The following is a 17538-nucleotide window of genomic DNA, read 5'->3' on the forward strand; positions in this document are numbered from 1 at the left end:
GAGATTAGTTTCACTGTTTTGAACGGGTTTTATTTCATAATATTCTGCTGCTTCAAACTGTAAATTAGCTCCAGCTCTGTTTTCCTTCGATAGTGGAGTCTTGTGCAGTGAGCGTGAAGAGGTTTGAATTTTTCTCTCCAAAACTTTGAGCAAACGCCACCTAACTCATGAACAATTCTTCTGACTATATATATTTTTTTAACTCTGCTATCACACGTCTTGCGAGAAGCGCTTGGTGGTGATTGGTTTATGGTGAAATCCACAGATTTCATTGATTTTTCTGTCTTTTAACTGTTTCTTTATGCGTTCAATAAATAATGTTTGTTGTTTTCCTTTTTTTTTTACAGTTGTGGTCATATTTGTGTGGATTTCTTCACACATATGCTGTGAATTTTATGCGAAAATATACAGTAATTCTCCCAGCTGTGTTTCTGTATGAAAGACGGTGACCTCTAATGACCTTTTGACTGAAACAAAAAAAAAAAAACAACAAAAAAAACAACCTCTGCACTTTCTCTTTAAGGAATCTGTCGTTCGTTTTAATTGGACATTTCCATCGACTAACCCAGCATTTGGTACGTTGCGCTTATTGTGAAATCTGACTTGAAAACACAGATAACTATCTAGGGCCCAGTGGTGAAAAACCTGTTGTAACAACACACTTCAAAAACATATTTTGTTTTAAAGAGAAAATAAAGAAGTGTTGCAATCTTCAAACAATACCCAAAGGGCTTTGAACTATCAAAGATTAATATGTGCGTTTCATCATGTCCTGCTAAAAAGATGAAAAGGCTCTGTGTGTGGCTTGGACGGAAGAAAAGATCTACTTGTGATCTGTAGCAAGTAGAGGAAATTCACTTCAGCTTCACTGATCTGCATCGCGCAAATCCCTGTAAAAAAAAAAAATAAATAAAAAATTCTCCAATGTTACTTTGCACTAAAGCAAACAGATCCAGCTCAAATCCAATCACTTTCAGTCGCTTGTCAACATTCGGTCCATTAACATGAAGTCTGTCCTCATCCAATCACTTACAAGTCATCGGCGCTCGCTTGGGTTGTTTTTACCCCCAGATGGAAATGCAATAAATGTGCAAAATGTCAATTTTGCTTTAAGGTCTCCTTTAACGATTGTCAGACATTATGTTTCTAAACAATTCAATACTTTTTTGAGCGTCATACAACTAAATGTGACTGTAATTAGACTTCAGTATGAACACTTTACAACTCCGAACGTTGTTAATTAAGAAGCTCACAAATCCATGACATCATAATATTGCCTTTCCAAATTTGCTTAAAGTCACGCTAATCTCGCATTTCTTAATTTTGATGTAATCTGGCATGCAGATAATAATTTTGGTCATCTGAAATGAGGGAAGCATCGTTTAAGATTCAGGTCAGCTAGTAATTCGGTTGATCTCAGCTTTATTTATTTTCCCCCAAACACATCTCAAAGTACTGCACGTCACAAACACTCGACCGATTCATATTCAGCTGAAATCAATTCAAATCCTTCTGGATTTCCATACACACCAATGCAATCATCGTTCCATTGTAGTTCAACAACCTGTTTGAAACCAAAAAACGAAAGGCTGCATCAAATCAAGATGTCGTTCTGGAGAAGCACAGGGGGATGGTGGAGAGGAAACACTTGTTTTCAACAGGGGGAATAAAACCTCCAGCAGAACCAGAAGTGAAGTGTTTGGTGTCTGGAGTTGTAGCAGAAAAGACCCAAACAAACTGACAACAAATGTCAACAAATTCCTGCAGACAGAACCGAAATGAGTGGACGGTTCGCATTCAGTCGTGAAGATTCATGTTCACCGCTCTCTGTAAACTCAGCTCTTTCCACCTGGAGGTGATGGATAACTCTGAGCCATAAAAAAAGAAAAAAGAAAGAAAGTTAAACAACGAGGCGCCGCCTAGAACCTCCCAGACAAATACTGCGAGCGTCTGACACATTGGGCTGGAGGAGTGCAACTCCCAGGTCAAGGTTCATGTCGGTCACCGCGTGATCATGTTTACTGCATCTGTCCAGGAGAGGGGTGGGGGGGGGCCCCCAGAGGTGACTGATAATAATCATCACTATCTATTATTTAGAGGCGATGATCAATTATTCATCATGCGGAGCGTTGTGTGTTGTGAGTTCACCCAGGGTCTCTCTGGCAGGATTATGAGCAAAAGTCACGCATGACGGAGACCTCGGCTGACCTGTCTGTGCTGCTTTGTCACACATGACTGTAACGAAGAAAACATGACAAAGCTTTGAAAAAGCATTCATAACGCTTGATGTTTTGACATATTTTGTTGCATTTTAACCACAAACTTCAATAGGTTTGGTTGGGACTGAGAAAGGTTTCTGGTCAGACGAAACCAGAATTCAACTTGGCGTTTTTGTATTTCGGCCTAAATATGGCCGAAATACACCCTTTGGGGTGGGAATCCGACCATCAAGCTGAGGGGAGGAAGATTTTCTGCAGCCGAAAGAGAAGAAGTTGGTCAAAGTTGATGGTAAAAATGGGAAAACCAAAATCTACGAGAAGCCGCAAACATCTTGGACGGAGGCTGAAGTAATGGCTTTGACAAAATTCATGATCCAGACGTAAATCCCATTGAGAATTTGTTCTCAATGGGATTTACTTTGTCTTTTCTTTTGTTGGGGAACAATTTCAGTGTCTAAATGTACGAAACTTAAAGACACCTCCAAACATCTTGCAACTGAAAAATTCATGACCTGTATAAAGTTTTGTCTCAGGCAAGCTGATTACAAAGGCCGACTGACCTTCTCGTATTTCCCTCCTGGTCACAATTATGCACATTTTTGGTTAGATCTGTCGCCTGGCGCTCCGGTAAAATACATTAAAGTTTGTGACATTGATCCATTCGGTCTTTGTTAATATTTATCTTTGGGGCGTCTCCTTTCCTTTCTCAGATTGCGTTGACAGAAATCTAATGGAGCGGAGATGTTTTAAACGGAGCCGTGTCTCTTTAATTTCCTCCACTTGAGTTCAGGTCCTTTGGGGTAAATTTTCCATCATCCATCATTACCCCTAAGTAATCAGCTAAGCCTTCTTTGACGCTCAACAAAAGCCTTTCTCCATCCTGGTAAACGAACTGGGAGTCGTGTCAATAAAACCGATCCGGGGTCGATACATAATTTGTGTTCGTCGTAGTTTGTGGGTTGAGGAAACGATGACCAGCTAACTCGGCCGGTGAAATGTTTGTTTGCAGACGGAAACTAATCCAGCAGAAAGGACTCTAATTAAAGTGGAATCGACGCCCTGCTGGAAGACCTGAAGAGTTCTTTCTATAGGAGGAGGATCAATGAGCTCCGTCCTGCTGCTTCCACCTGAGCCACTCGGGTCGTCCTCATGGGAGAGATCAGCCTCCGAAAGAGGAAAGCATTAAACACAGCAGCTTTGCTTTCATTCCACTCCACATTAACGCTCCTACTGATAAATGAATCCCACTTCTTCTAGACACTCCTGAAAGACAATGCCCACTTCTGATTACGTTAAGATATTTTAGGGGTGGTTTTGCCTTGCAGTCGGAGTCGCTGAGTGGAAATAAAAAAAAACATGCAACACTGATCTGACCTTCTGAAATTGCCAATTTTCACCTCAGCAGCCAGCTGCTGCTCTGATGGCAGCCCCATCAAAGCTCAACTGGGGGTCCTAACGATCACACCCGGCCTTACAGCCTGCCCAGGCGGGTGAGGGGCCGGGGTCGTGATTATTGGCTTCTTGCAGCACACCAGCTGTCATTATGTGGCTGCACACAGGTCCCTGAAGCACAAGGCGACGGGGAGAGGAGGAGGGCTGCAGGGGTCACCAAATGGGACACTGCACCCCTCTGTCCCCCAGCCCTCCTCAGTCTCTTCCCTCCTGAAACTCGATGAAATCTGGTGTTCAGAGAACAGGGACGGGTCACCCATAAGGACAAATGTTTTCATGAAGGGACGACTGCAGGCAAAGAAAGAACATGTGCAACAAATGGAGAATGCACGTGTCATTTCTATTAGATTGTTACAAAATAACAAGAGAAACATGTTTGTTGTTTTTACACTTATCAGCTAAATTAAATTAGTAAAAGAAGAAAGATAAACTAACTGATCCAACTAAATAAATACATTTATTGACACTTTTTTGGGCTGTAGTTTCTTAAAAGATAAACATTAGTATTATTGTGTTAATATACATTAATAATATTATTTATATTAGTCCTGAAGTAAAATGTTTAACCTATCATATGTGCTCATAGGCAGAATCTTTAAAAAGGTTTTTGTTATTTATTTTAGAGAATATGGAAACAAAAGCTTTTCTTCCACTCTTGGTTAATGCTCTGGTGTAGCCATTTATCGTCGAGGGCTATAAATACATCATGTTTACCTTTTTAACGTCATAATGACTGAAGTCTAAAGTTTACCAAGTTCAGTTCCTGATCCGTCTCAGCATCAGCTTGAGGTCTCTTGTTGTATTTGTGGATTAGACGTTTTATTTTCTCAGATTTCTACCAGTTCTGGCAAAGAAAGCCTCCAAATCCCTGTAGTTTTTTTATTGGGTTGTTTCACATCAACTGTAGCAAATTATACTTATTTGACTATCAGTTCTGACTTTGTTCTCTGTGCCTTTGATGTTCACACTCCCCCAAACCATCAATGATCCACCTCCATGTTTCACAGTAGAAATAATGCACTTTTCTTTTTTTAATCACCAGATACTGACTCAAATTCAGCATTTATGGTTGAGGTTAGCCTTAAAACGTCATCTAGTTTTTAGTGCTGTGCCGTACGCTGCACTACAAGTGGCTGTTTTGCGGCATTGGCATGGCAACAGATTGGTTTTGCCGTCTCATCCTTGTGCATCTTAAAACAGCCATTTATCCACTGAGTGTTATATCTTGTCTGTGGTACTTTGCGCATTTTATTCGCATCTTAAGCGCTTTTCCCGTCAGTTGTGGCGGGAATGTCGGCCGGTTTCAACAGAAACCATCACTTTCCACAGTTTGAACGCTGCCGATGGGCAACTCCAATCACGTGGATGTCTGTCATTACATAAAACCGCAATCTGATAATCATACCGCTTCCTCCACCTCTCTGAATCCAGCAACATCATCCGTCAGAACCAGGAAGAAAACGCAGGAGTCTCACAAACTCACAGACTTTTTAGAAACGCATCAATCAAACGGATCACAGATGACGGCGTCATGTAGGTTCCTGTGTATCAACTTGTTGCTATGAGGGCAGACCAAGACTTGCATGTCATAAAAACCGTAGATCACAGTGATTTTGGTAGTTTTTATTGTCATTATGACTTTAAACGAACCCAATTGACTCACCATAAATAGGGCACAACTGTATTCTTAATTATTTTTGTTGTCTGCTAAACCGTCTCGCAGAAGCTTTTGTGTTTGTCTCTTTCAGATACTGAATTTACATGAGTGAAGAAAAAACTAAATTCATGGCTTTCTCTGGTAATCAGATCTATAATAAATACTATAATGTCAGTTAAGTTGCAAAAAAGAAATAAAGCAACTTCCATTACAATTATGTCTGTTAATTCAATTTAGCAGTGGGTTAAAGACATTAACCTTTAAACTCAGAAGCATCATAAAGCCATAAATCTAGATTTTTAGGACGTATTTGAGGACATTCCTACAGGAAGAATATGAGGATCCTGAATGACCCTCCTCACCCAGGAGACCCACAAGTCAGCCTGCTTGGGTCTCTGGGGGAAGACTAAAGGTGCTGTGAAGTGGATGAAAGGGAAATTTAAGCTCCAAACAAACAGTAAAACTAAAATACGGCCCACTCAGAGGGAAGGAGTAGGCAGAGGGGGCTTGGATGCTGAACTCATTAGGAAAATGAAATGTGCGGTTAATGCTGCGCATGGGCCACGTAAGGTGACATGGAAATCATCAGCCGTGTTGTTGTTTGCGCTGCCACGGTTCAAACGCTGCAGACGTCCAAGTGTCACAACATTCGGTGTGCAGTGTCCATCAGCAGACAGACAGCAAGGCGAAAATCAATACTGGAGTGCCTGAAGTCATTCTGCTGATGTCGTCTGATCTTGTATCACTCTGACCTGAGGGCACGCATTCGTGCAGGAGTGCAAACGCAGCACGGCCTGAAACTGGAAGGAGTTGGAGTACAGCAGCGTTTTCTGTTGCGGCTCCAGGACATAAACCCGGCAGTTTGAGAGTTTCCTCCATTTTCCCCCTCTTGTCTCAACACGCTCGGCAGACGTGCGAGCCTCAGGTTTCGCCTTACAGGTGATCAGACTGCTTGTTTTTTGTTTGTTTTTTTAAAGTCTGGGGCGTTCCCCTGTGACACAGCATTTATCTTTTGGTTGTCTCAGCAACACTTGATTTTTTTTAGTTTTATTTGTCGTTTATTTGCCCAAGTGAAGCCTCTCAGGTATGCATTAATGGGACAGAATGGTTGTAAGTCTGTGTGTGAGAGGTTTTTCATATTTACAGTGTCTTGCAAATGCCACTTGAACTTGTTCCCACTTTCTCACACAATACAACCAATGTACTTTAACATGCCTTTGTGGCATGTTGAAGGGGAATGTCCATCAGCTTACCACAAATAAAGACTTAAAATTTTCCCTGTTCTTCTTTTCAAACTTTACAAAATATTGTTTAATGCAATCAAATTAATTGTAGTCCTTTTGAGTTCACTAACAGTCTTCAGACAGTTTTGAAGCTTTCTCTTCTAGCTCTGATCAGATTCCTGTCCATCCTGAAGAAATGCATTCCAACAGCATGATGCTGCTGCCACCATGCTTCACCATAAGCATGGTGTGTTCCGGATGATGGGCACTTGTTACTTTATTGCCACACGCAGCACTCTGCATGTAGGACTAAAAGAATACATTTGCTTTTTACAATAAAGCTCACATTTACATACACTCAACTCTAATAAATTCTAAAATGCATTTACTGTTTGATATTTCTTCTTAAATCTACCTGAATTTGTAGAAAACAAAATCTAGCATTGAGGCCGTTTCAGTGAAACGTAGTAACAGAGAAATCAATTATTTTCTTATCGTACCAACTAGAAAGAGACAGAGTTAAGGTGTGACCCTCCAATGTTTTGCCCCAAAGGCTTTTATTTTGGTAATGTGACTCACAAAAAAAAAAGCGTGCTGAGGTCAAATGAGCAGAATCAGCAGGTCTGTCCAAAACAAAACACAGTCTGGAATCTCCACCAAAACCAACCTGCAATGCAGTGGTTCTTCTTTGTCTCAGTAGTTTTCATTTCAGAGCCCAGAGTGGTTGAAGTTTTCTCTGCGGTGCTTCCCTCTAGCGGTCATGTGTAGTTACTGCACCACAAAGCAATTTCCTCGCGACATGGAGTCCTCCGTGTGGACAGGTAAAAAAGTCACTGACACAACATTTCACCTCATAATGATACGACCTCACTCTGCTCATTTCAATCGCTCTGCTTCGGCAGCCATGTTACATCAGATCATGAAGATGATGCCGATCGACTTATTGATCACTTCAAACGCGCATGTGCATTTGCAGAAAGCAAAGGGATGAATGCTCATGGTTCACAAACAGAACTTCACTTTTTAAAAAAAGTAGGTCCTATTGAATATTTACAAAAAATGCACATGAACTGAGAAGATCTTTTAGTCTCAGTAGTAAATTAAGCATATTAGAATTGTATATGTATTTCCATAAAAACAGGCCTTGTCAGAAAGAAAATAACGACTTTGCTGTTTAATGAATACAATGAGACTTCTGCTGTTTTTCAGTAGTGATTCTTTACATGGTTATATTGTGTTATTACCGCCACTGCGCCTTTGTTGAAAACAAAACACAACTTTAATCAACTGTTGTCTGATGCAAACATATAAGTAATTATTTATTAAAGGAAATCTAATACACAAACATACAGCTGTATTAAACTGAAATGTAAAATAACACAAAGCAAAAGCGTTTTTGTCTGAACCTTTACATTTGATGTGTGTGATTGAGGTTCAGGTAAGAAAAACCACCTGTATGCTACACATGTTCCGGAATGGATTTTCAAAGTACAACTGTAACCAACTTTTTACGGCATTTTATAGCTCTCCTTCACTTACAGTAATATTGTTTCTTTGACTTAACATGTCTGGTTATTAAAGCCATAAAAGTTCAACTCGTAACTATAAACATGTTTATACAAAAATAAATATATATGTATACTGGTTCAACCAGTAACGAAAACGACTCATTTTAATCTTATTTTGAAATCTTCCGCCCTACATCCGGTTCGCTCCGCCAGCCTCTCTGAGCTGCGCCATCTTGACAGGCAGGAACAGGTACTCCACATCAGGAGCGGCTCGCTGCGGTCGAGCAACCGTTGACCTTCCGTCCTCCAACTCGGCCGTGGAAACATGGCTCTGGGCCGCCTGGAAAAGGCTCAGGCGTGGCTCTTCAGAGCTGTCACGTCCTTCTTCTTCATGATTTTCCAGCTCCTCTCCAGCCCCGCTGCCTCCGCGAGGAAGCTGCCGCCCGTCGGCAACCCGCTGCTGCTCCAGTCAGCGACGCAGCTCGCGAAGAAGATCCGGAGGAAAGAGGTGTGCACGCGACTTCGCCAGGCCGGCGTCGGTTTATTCCCCCACTCTGTCTTTACAGACGTGTTGTAAAGCTAGCATTAACTCGGCCTCATTTGTATTTAACTTTCTTTATTGCCTCAGGACTGAGCTCAACGGTTATAGAGCCGTAACGTTTCTCTGCAATTAAAGCGACAGTGCTGCGACTTAAAGTAGTTTAAGTGACACCACAGCACCTGTTGAACAGCAACACACCTCTGCTACTGTTTGCTCAGTAGAAACAGACTCTGTTGAGTCATTATGTGCAACAGAAATATGATGAGTTTGTTTCTGCTTGCAAACTACAGATGCAGGTCATTTTGACACTCAGAGGTCTGGTTGTAGGTCATCAAAATGACCTACAACCAGGGAACATTACCCAGGTTACATGTTTATAACATAAATATTTGTAGCTCAAAACCGCAACACTGAACTGTTTAAAAAAATATTATTTAAAAACGCATAACTTTTTGTTTCTATTTGCATCCATGTCCTGTGGTCTAAATGTTGTGCATCTCTCTGCAGGTGTCCAGTGTGGAGGTGGTGCAGGCTTACATTGACAGGATCCAGGAAGTTAACCCTTTTGTGAATGCTGTTGTAAAAGACAGGTGAGAAAGAAGCACATTATCCAACACTTTGTTGTTGTCTGCTCTCCTGACGTTAGGCTGAATATTGTGATTATAGGGATCTGGGATCTTATTGTGGAACTATTGTGATAATAATTATGATCAAAACCACTTATTTCTTTTCTTTTTGGTCTTTATGTGGATTTGACTGTATGGCACTGCACCAAAAACACAAATACTGTTTATAAGATTTCTATTTAATGTCTCTAAGTAAGAGTTTCTATTTAAAACTCTTACTAAAAGAAGTGTGATTTACATCACTAACATGCACACATTTAATAATTACTTTTGATTTTCCCGATATTTATTGATGCTCTTGTTAAACAAGCAGTGGAGAAGATGGTAAAGCCTGGTCGCCCGCCAGGCTTATAATACACTGAGGGAAACCCTGAGTCTGTCAGTTTTTTTACATTTTTTTTTTATTTAACATCATTAATTGAAATTTATTGAGAACATGAAATTCTTCTAAAAACATTTGCATGATAAGCGATAATTGTAACTCTGTGTCTTTTCCAGACAAATAACTTTCTTATTGTCATTTAATTAATGGTGCTACACATTTATTGAAAACATTTTTTTCACATTACATCTGCAAACCTATGTTGCAGATGTCAACTCTGAGCAGCTCATTTGCTCCCTTTTGAGGGAAAACATCACCACAGTATGATGCCGCCACCACCATGTTTCACCATGGGGATTTGTGTTCAAGGTGTTGTGTATTTTGCCTGTCGATGGACATTATTTCCATATTGGACTAAAACGGAGGTGGATACAAATTCAGGCCACACGTTTCAGATTTGTATTGGTTTAAAGCAAACTCGCTGTTTTTACGGTGGCCTCTCGCTAAATTTCAACAATAATACATTGAAATTCTTGTCAGTCAAAAGGTTCGACGTCTAATCAATGAAGCCAAACTTACCACCTTGACATGAATCACATGAAGACATTAGCTTGTTTCCCTTCAGGTTTGCAGCTGCCCTCCAGGAGGCGGCCCAGGTTGACAAGCTCATAGAGGAGGAGACGGGAGGAGAAGACGTTCTGGAGGACAGACTTCCTCTTCTGGGCGTCCCACTGTCCGTCAAAGAGTCCTATTCCCTGCAGGGTGAATGCTCCCGTTAACATCCACATCCATCATGATGCAGCTACTTCTGACCAACCAGTCAGTGTTTTTTTTTTTTTTTTGCTTTTTCCTCCTGCAGGCATGCCCTTATCCACGGGGTTGATATCCAGGCGGGGGGTTGTTGCCTCCGTCGACGCTCCCCCCGTGGCACTGCTAAAGAGAGCCGGCGCCATCCCTCTGGGCGTCACCAACACCAGCGAGCTGTGCATGTGGCTGGAGTCCCACAACCACCTGTACGGGATCACTTGCAACCCGTACGACCTGGAGAGGATAGCGGGAGGGAGCTCAGGTCCTTAAAACAGAAGCTCGTTTCATCCCGTCGTCAGCTCGCCACTTCCTCTGCTTCCAGGAATGATTTTATCACATGTGGAGCGTCCTCTGTCTTTGTGTCCTCAGGGGGAGAGGGGAGCATTCTGGGAGCAGCAGGGGCGGTCATCGGCGTGGGGTCAGACATCGGCGGCAGCATCCGCATGCCTTGTTTCTTCAATGGTGTGTTCGGCCACAAAACCACTCCAGGTAAAAGAAGCTGCCTGATGCATTTCATACTCCTGAATCCTCCCCTTATTTGGATTTCTAAATGAGAATGAGTGTAAAAAGACTCAAACCTGCTGGGATTTATCACCTGAATTGGCGACAATGTCGCTCAAAGACATGTTGCATAGAGCAGTTTTTTAGTACGGTTTGCTAAAATACTGTTTAACTTTTCATTTGTGGACTAATCTATCTTTGGATATAATACAATAATAAAATTGGGGAAAAAAAATCAGATTTTAATGGATTTTTTTTCTTTCTTTTCTAAAATAAAAAATACAAGTGATTGGAAATATTTTCAAAAGGGACTTTTGTTTCAGCCGTCCCTTCTACGAGTCATATAACTGAGTTATTAAGGCCAGGTTACAATTTATTGTTGTTTAATCACAAGACTATAGTCATAATATTAGCAGAATAAAGACACAATTTTAACTACAAAAACATTGTTTCGATAAAGAAAAGGCTTAGAGTTATCAAGATCTGGGGCAACCAGCTCAGTCAGTGCAGCTCTTTCTTTGAAATGGACTCAGTTGTTTGCACAACCGTTTGGAAGTTTCGCTACTGTAAAACCCGGACCCCAAACTTTTCAGATTTTTCTTCAAAGGCAGGAAATCTCGAGGCCCGAAAAGGGTGAAGCGGTGTGTGTTTCTGGGGGAGCTCAGAGTTGTTGGTGGCGTGTTTCAGGCGTGGTGTCCTGTGAGAACCAGTACCCTCCCACCTCTGGCACACAGCACGAGTACCTCAGCTCTGGGCCCATGTGCCGCTACGCTGAAGACCTGCTGCCCATGCTCACGATCATGGCCGGACCAAACGCTCACAAGTAAGGCATCTGCAACATCACTTAGCTCTGTTATATTTTTTATCAGTACATTTCTCCATGTACTGCTCTCTGTAACGTCACATAAGAAGAATCATGTTGGGCTAAATTCAGTCGTGAGTCAGGATGTGTCCCTAATCACGGTCTGGGGTTTGTGTCCTCACAGGATATAAATCATAACATTTTATTACTGTGTCTATATTCAAATTATTGCAGTCAGAGGTCAATGCATGTGGATAATTATTACAGGTATAAGCTTTCCTTATAAAAAAAACCCACACACAGCTTCCTCTGCCTTGGATGTTTCTGGTCATTATCTCTGCATTATCTTTCTGTTTTTCTCCACTGATTAGATAAGGTAGGAAGACTACTTAGAGCTGGAGAGGAAAAAAGAACAGCTCTTAATGTTTGACTACATAATGTTTGATACAGCTCTGGGAAAAAATTAAGAGACCACTTTATTTGATCAGTTTCTCTGATTTGACTTTTTATAGGTTCACATTTGAGTAAAATGAACATTGTTGTCTTATTCTATGAACTACTGACAACGTGTCTCGGAAGTTTCAAGCACAGCTTCATTGTTATTTCAAAATAACGAAAAAGACGTTATCTTCTTCTTGCACATTTAGAAACAACAATACTAATATTTTCACTCAGGAAAAGTTCAGAAATCAATGTTTGGTGGAATAACCAGGAGGTTTTCAATGGGGTTCAGTGAAGTGGACTCTTGTTTTTTTTTTTTTTTTCCAGAGCTGAATGTTTTAGTTCCACAGTGTCTTGCAAAAGTATTAAGACCCTCTGAACTCATTTCTGTCATTTTGCCATGTTACAATCACAAATGTTAATAGTTTTTTTTTCTAGATGGGTTTCAGTGTTTGGAGAAGGCATAACAAAGTCTTGTAAACAAAATTGCCCTTTTGATTTATCATACAATCGATTGATTATTCTGACAGGCTTATTTCATGAAACCCCAATAACATACATTTCTGTGGTTGCATAAATGTGATAAAAGCTCATGCACTGTATTCTTACTCGTATAAAAAAGCAAGGGTGACTCTTTTTACAGTGACTCAGCTCAACTTAGTTTAGCTCTTGAGCTGACAAGCAGACGCTCCCGGACCCTTGAGGTGTTACTCAATCAGTGATTTTCGTTTTGTTTTTAATCACCGCTCTAATCAGCTTGCATGTGTCCGATCAGGTTGTCCTTAAACACGGCTGTGGACCTGAAGCAGCTGCGGTTCTTCTCCATCCCTCACGACGGCGGCTCCATCTACACGTACCCCGTCAGCAAGGAGCTGCTGGACTCTCAGGAGAAGGTGTGTGCAAAATAAGACACCTCCAGATATGCAACACACACACCAAAAGCCGGGGCGTTTCTCTCTGATTTCTGGGTCTGACGTTCTGCAGGTGGTGAAGCGTCTGGAGGCTGACCTCGGGGTCAAAGTGCAGAAGGTGTGCTTTCCTGAGCTGCGCTACGGCTTCCAGATCTGGGACACATACATGGGTCTGCCTGATAAAGAAGGCAAGGTACGAACTCCCAGCTGCTCTGATCGCATGAAAATCACTGTAAAATATTACTGCTAAGTGGGACCCTTTCAAACGGGCTTGTAAAATGGATTTGTAGGATTTAATTGCTTTTTAAGCTTCACTAAACTCTTAAACACTGAATTTAAAGAAGGATAAATGGTCATGATTTTTACAGTAGCCAAAAAAATGACCTGTCATATGCTTCAGTGCCTGTTTTGATAGTGATAGTTAAAGACAATTTCTCATTTTTTAAAATCTGACTTAGTTTTTGAGAGCCTCGTTCAAGTTCTTTTGTCCAGCTTAATGCGAGCGTAGATAAGAAGAGAGAAAAGTGTTTTCGTCCAGCCACAGAACGTTCTGCACTGCGCTGTGAGCCAGATCAATCCTCTGGTTGTTCATGTTTACAGTGAAGAGAAGTGAGTCATAGAAATGTTTGGCTTATTTAAACTGATCTTTAGATATAGATTTAACTTGTCAGTATGAAAGAGAAATAAGCAAAAGGACATATAAATACTGTGCGGATGGAGAGAAGGGAAAAGTTTTTATGTAAATATGGAGAAACTTTCAGCGACAGTAGAGCTTTAAGAGAGAGAGCAAAACAAAAGAGAGAAGGAAATAGAATATGAAAATGTATTTTCCAACTTTCTCATCCGTCTTTGTAAATGGAGAGTATTGGATGTGGAGATGAACAACAAATCCCTGTTTACCTAAAACTGTCTTTAACTTTAGAACTGAGTCCACCATGAGGATGTTTTGGTCCGGCTGCCCGTTTACGAATTTGTCACAAATATCATATGAGGGTTTATGTTTCAGAGCGTAAGAAAGCTGTGAGGGATTTAGCCTCAGCACCGATTGTAGTCTGCAGCCCGGAAATGTAGCTAATCTGTTTGGCTGCCGGCCGCCTGCAAACCACCACTGAACCTCGAACCTCATTTCAACATCACCGCGTCGACCAAACGTCCTCCACCAATCGTCGGTTCAACCGAATCTCATCCGTCCGTTTCAGTTTGACTTATTTGATGCAACCAAACAGAGTTTAGTCTTCACTATCCAATCGGACTTTTACGCCCTTCTTTGTAGAGTTCACAGTCCATCTGATAATCTGATAAGTTCTTGTTAAGTCCATACTTTAACTCGTTCACAACTTCACTGTTTGCAGCACAAAAAGCAGCGTCTCATTGGTTCCCTTTGTGAATTTAAAGTGTTTTAAGATCAACATTAAAATCTGATTTTGAGGGATTCAATTATTGCTCTTATTGCTCTTTGTATTACAAGAAAAGAAAAAGTGTTGTTTTGTTCCAGCAGAGCAGCCCTGTGACATTTAATAGAAAGCAGCTGATTATTGTGAAACACATTGTTTTCAATGAGGGTTTTGTAGAACTCCAGAGCTAAGGAAATATGAAAACAAATCTCCGCCAGGATTTTAAAAACACGCGCAAATGTTTTCATCATCCAGCCTCCTCTGGCCTTCGCGGAGCTGATGGGCGAGCCGGGTCGACCGGCGTGGACCTTCTGGGAGCTGCTGAAACGGATGGTGGGAAAATCCGAGCACACCATACCTGCTATCTGTAAGAAGAGGACACAAAGAAGCCCTGGCACTCATTTACATCGCTGTTATCAAAGTTAATGAGAAATGTGTTCGTTGTGCAACCGGTTTCAGTGCTGGGCCTCTTCGAGAAGACCCAAGTGTCCAAGCCATCGCCTTTCATCATCCAGCAGAAGGAGGCGTTGCAGAAGAAGATGGAAGACCTGCTGGGCACCGACGGGGTGTTGCTTTACCCGCCTCACCCCCGAGTGGCACCCAAGCACCACCACCCGCTCTTCAGACCCTTTGACTTCAGCTACACAGGTTAGTGATGGAGGCTCAGAATCGACCGATTTAAGGTTTGGTTGTGTCAAATAAAGCGAACGCTGCTGTCTCTGCATGATCTAAAAACACGTCACCGGGGGTCTAAATGTGAGGAAATGTCTTGTTGTCTTTTTAAAGTATGTGTCAGGCTTAATATACAACTGCTGTGTATTGAGTGTGTGTGTTGGGCTTAAGGGTGTAAAGTTCAGCCGGTCAGGATAGGATACGTTACTTTTGATGTGATGCTTTAGTCTTCTTGTTTTTAAGGAACAAATAACAGTGAAGAGCTTAGAAGTTTAATTTAGAAATAAATTATTATCGCCTGAATTAATCAGGAAGTTGGACAGAAAGATAATAAAGTCACAGTTTACAGCTGCAGGTCACTTCCTGATAGGTAAACGTTGCAAAGAGCTTTGCATGCTTAACGTTTGTGTTAAGATCAAAGCTGTTAATATCGTCATCAAAACTGTAAGAATCTGGCCACTTTTTTCCCCATTTAAAACACGTAACCCATTCATCGTTATGTCTGACTGTCCGTCTCCAGGTATTCTGAACATCCTCGGGCTGCCGGTTACCCAGTGTCCTCTGGGGCTTGGTGAGGAGGGTCTTCCTCTCGGCGTGCAGGTCGTGGCCGGGAAGCTGCAGGACCACCTAACCCTGGCTGTGGCGCTCTACCTGGAGAAGACCTTTGGAGGATGGAGGGACCCCGGAGCGAAGTGAAGCCCTTCCGACCGACAGACTGACGGTGCGTTGATGTGAGAGCTGCCGTCTCCTCGTTCTGCCTCGTCACCCTGCTGCAGCACGTGACCGACCGACCGACCGACCGACCGCACACAGACACAGCCTGTGTGCAAGTCTGGAACTAATAAGGAAAAACTCGTTTCAGTTTGATGTTTTTATCTCGGAGGCGTCGGATGGTTCACATTTTCACGGGGGACAGGGGTTTTTGTCACATCTGGCTTGTTTTATAAGAGCAGCTTGTACGGTCGACACTCCTAAATCCTCGTTCTGGAGTCTAAACATTCAATTCTATGGAAACAGTAACTTTATCATTGACCAAAGTGCATTATGGAGATTAAACTGGAGGCTCTAATGAACCAGAAAAATGAAATACTGATGTTGACGTATGTCGTTGAAGGTGTGAGGCTAGCTGCTAAATCTTAACACAAGAAACTAAAATAAATCAAACACATTCCTGACATCGGCAGTAGAGGCGATGAAAGCAGAGAAATAATAGCACCAACTTCATCACATGAGAAAATTTCTCGTTTTAGTGAATTAAAACTAGAGAATTTTCTCTCTATAGGTTTTATAAGAAGGTTTGAGTGAAATACCTTAAATCTGCTGCTTTATTCTTATTCCCCATTCGAAACCGAGTTATTATTATCAGGAACATTCAATAAAATCATGAATTCACAAGAAATTACGGTAGTGCTTTATTCTGGTCCCACCAAAAATATTTTGGCCCCATAAAGGAATTTCAGCCCCCCAAAATATATATAACTATATATATATTTTTACCATTTTACTAATTAAAAATAAATGTGGATATTTTTGAAGAATTATTTTTTTTTTATTTTAAATTTGATTTGCTTTTTGTGGTTTTGAATCCACAAAATAGTGTTTTTGGGGCCAGAATAAAGCATTGCAAAAATGACATGCCTGCAAATCAGTGTGACTTCTGCCGTTGTTTTTTGGGAGACCAGTTCAGATGGGTGTGGCTTCACCTCAGCAAGCGCCGCTTTCATGTCATTCACAGCAAAGCCTGTTCATTTTCTTCTGTTTTTTTTTTTTTTGCTCGACATATTTAGCATGAATTAAAAATATTAAAGAAACCACGTGACGTACAACTACGACCGCCGTTGAATACTGCACGCACTAAATTCCCCCACGCCACTGATTGGCCAAGCAATGTCAAATGATCCTCTGAAGCAAGCGATGGCCGAGCGGGGCGCGTCGTCACGACTTTACAGAAGTGTAAAGTCGAACCCCTGAGACCGACTAGAACCCAGGTTAAGAACCGCTGCTCTAGAGCGAGAAGGAAGCTGTGGCTGACTGCAACCAGTACAAGCGTCGGCATCGTCACATGACCTCGGACCAAATCATGTTTTAAAAGTGAAGCCTGTTCAGATTTTGAGGCACAATTTCCCTTTTCAGACCAAGTTCTCAGTGAGTGGAAACACTGTTGGAGTGTTAAGCTGTAGCACTGTGCAGACTTTGCTTTTCACCACCACTGTGTTCATAAGTCTTCCACTAATTTATATGTGAATCTAAATAAAGCTCAAATACAAGCAGTTGATGGTTTCTGTGACTGGAGTCGTGCGACTTTAGATTTGATGTCAATCCATCCTTTTCTTCTTGAACCGCCACAGCCGAGTGCTTTAAAAGAAGAGTTCTTGCTCATAATTCAAAACTATAAATCGGAACGGGAAAAGATGGGTAGAACAAAAGCTTTGCTCTTTGCTTTCGCTCCTTCATTTAACAAG

General features: G+C 41.5%; 1 protein-coding gene across 1 annotated transcript; it reads left to right on the forward strand.

The window, feature by feature from the left end:
• Positions 1-8273: 8273 nt before the first annotated feature.
• faah2b (fatty acid amide hydrolase 2b) lies at positions 8274-17349 on the forward strand. Its single transcript, XM_055060346.1, has 11 exons — positions 8274-8567; positions 9108-9190; positions 10174-10310; positions 10408-10617; positions 10725-10844; positions 11544-11679; positions 12875-12992; positions 13084-13203; positions 14660-14771; positions 14864-15052; positions 15597-17349. Exons 1-11 carry the CDS (start codon positions 8385-8387, stop codon positions 15770-15772), a joined length of 1584 nt encoding a protein of 527 aa, XP_054916321.1. The 5' UTR covers positions 8274-8384; the 3' UTR covers positions 15773-17349.
• The last annotated feature ends 189 nt before the right edge of the window (positions 17350-17538 follow it).

This window comes from Poeciliopsis prolifica, unplaced genomic scaffold, assembly GCF_027474105.1.
Source record: "Poeciliopsis prolifica strain line A6 unplaced genomic scaffold, Auburn_PproV2 SCAFFOLD058, whole genome shotgun sequence".
Taxonomy (NCBI): domain Eukaryota; kingdom Metazoa; phylum Chordata; class Actinopteri; order Cyprinodontiformes; family Poeciliidae; genus Poeciliopsis; species Poeciliopsis prolifica.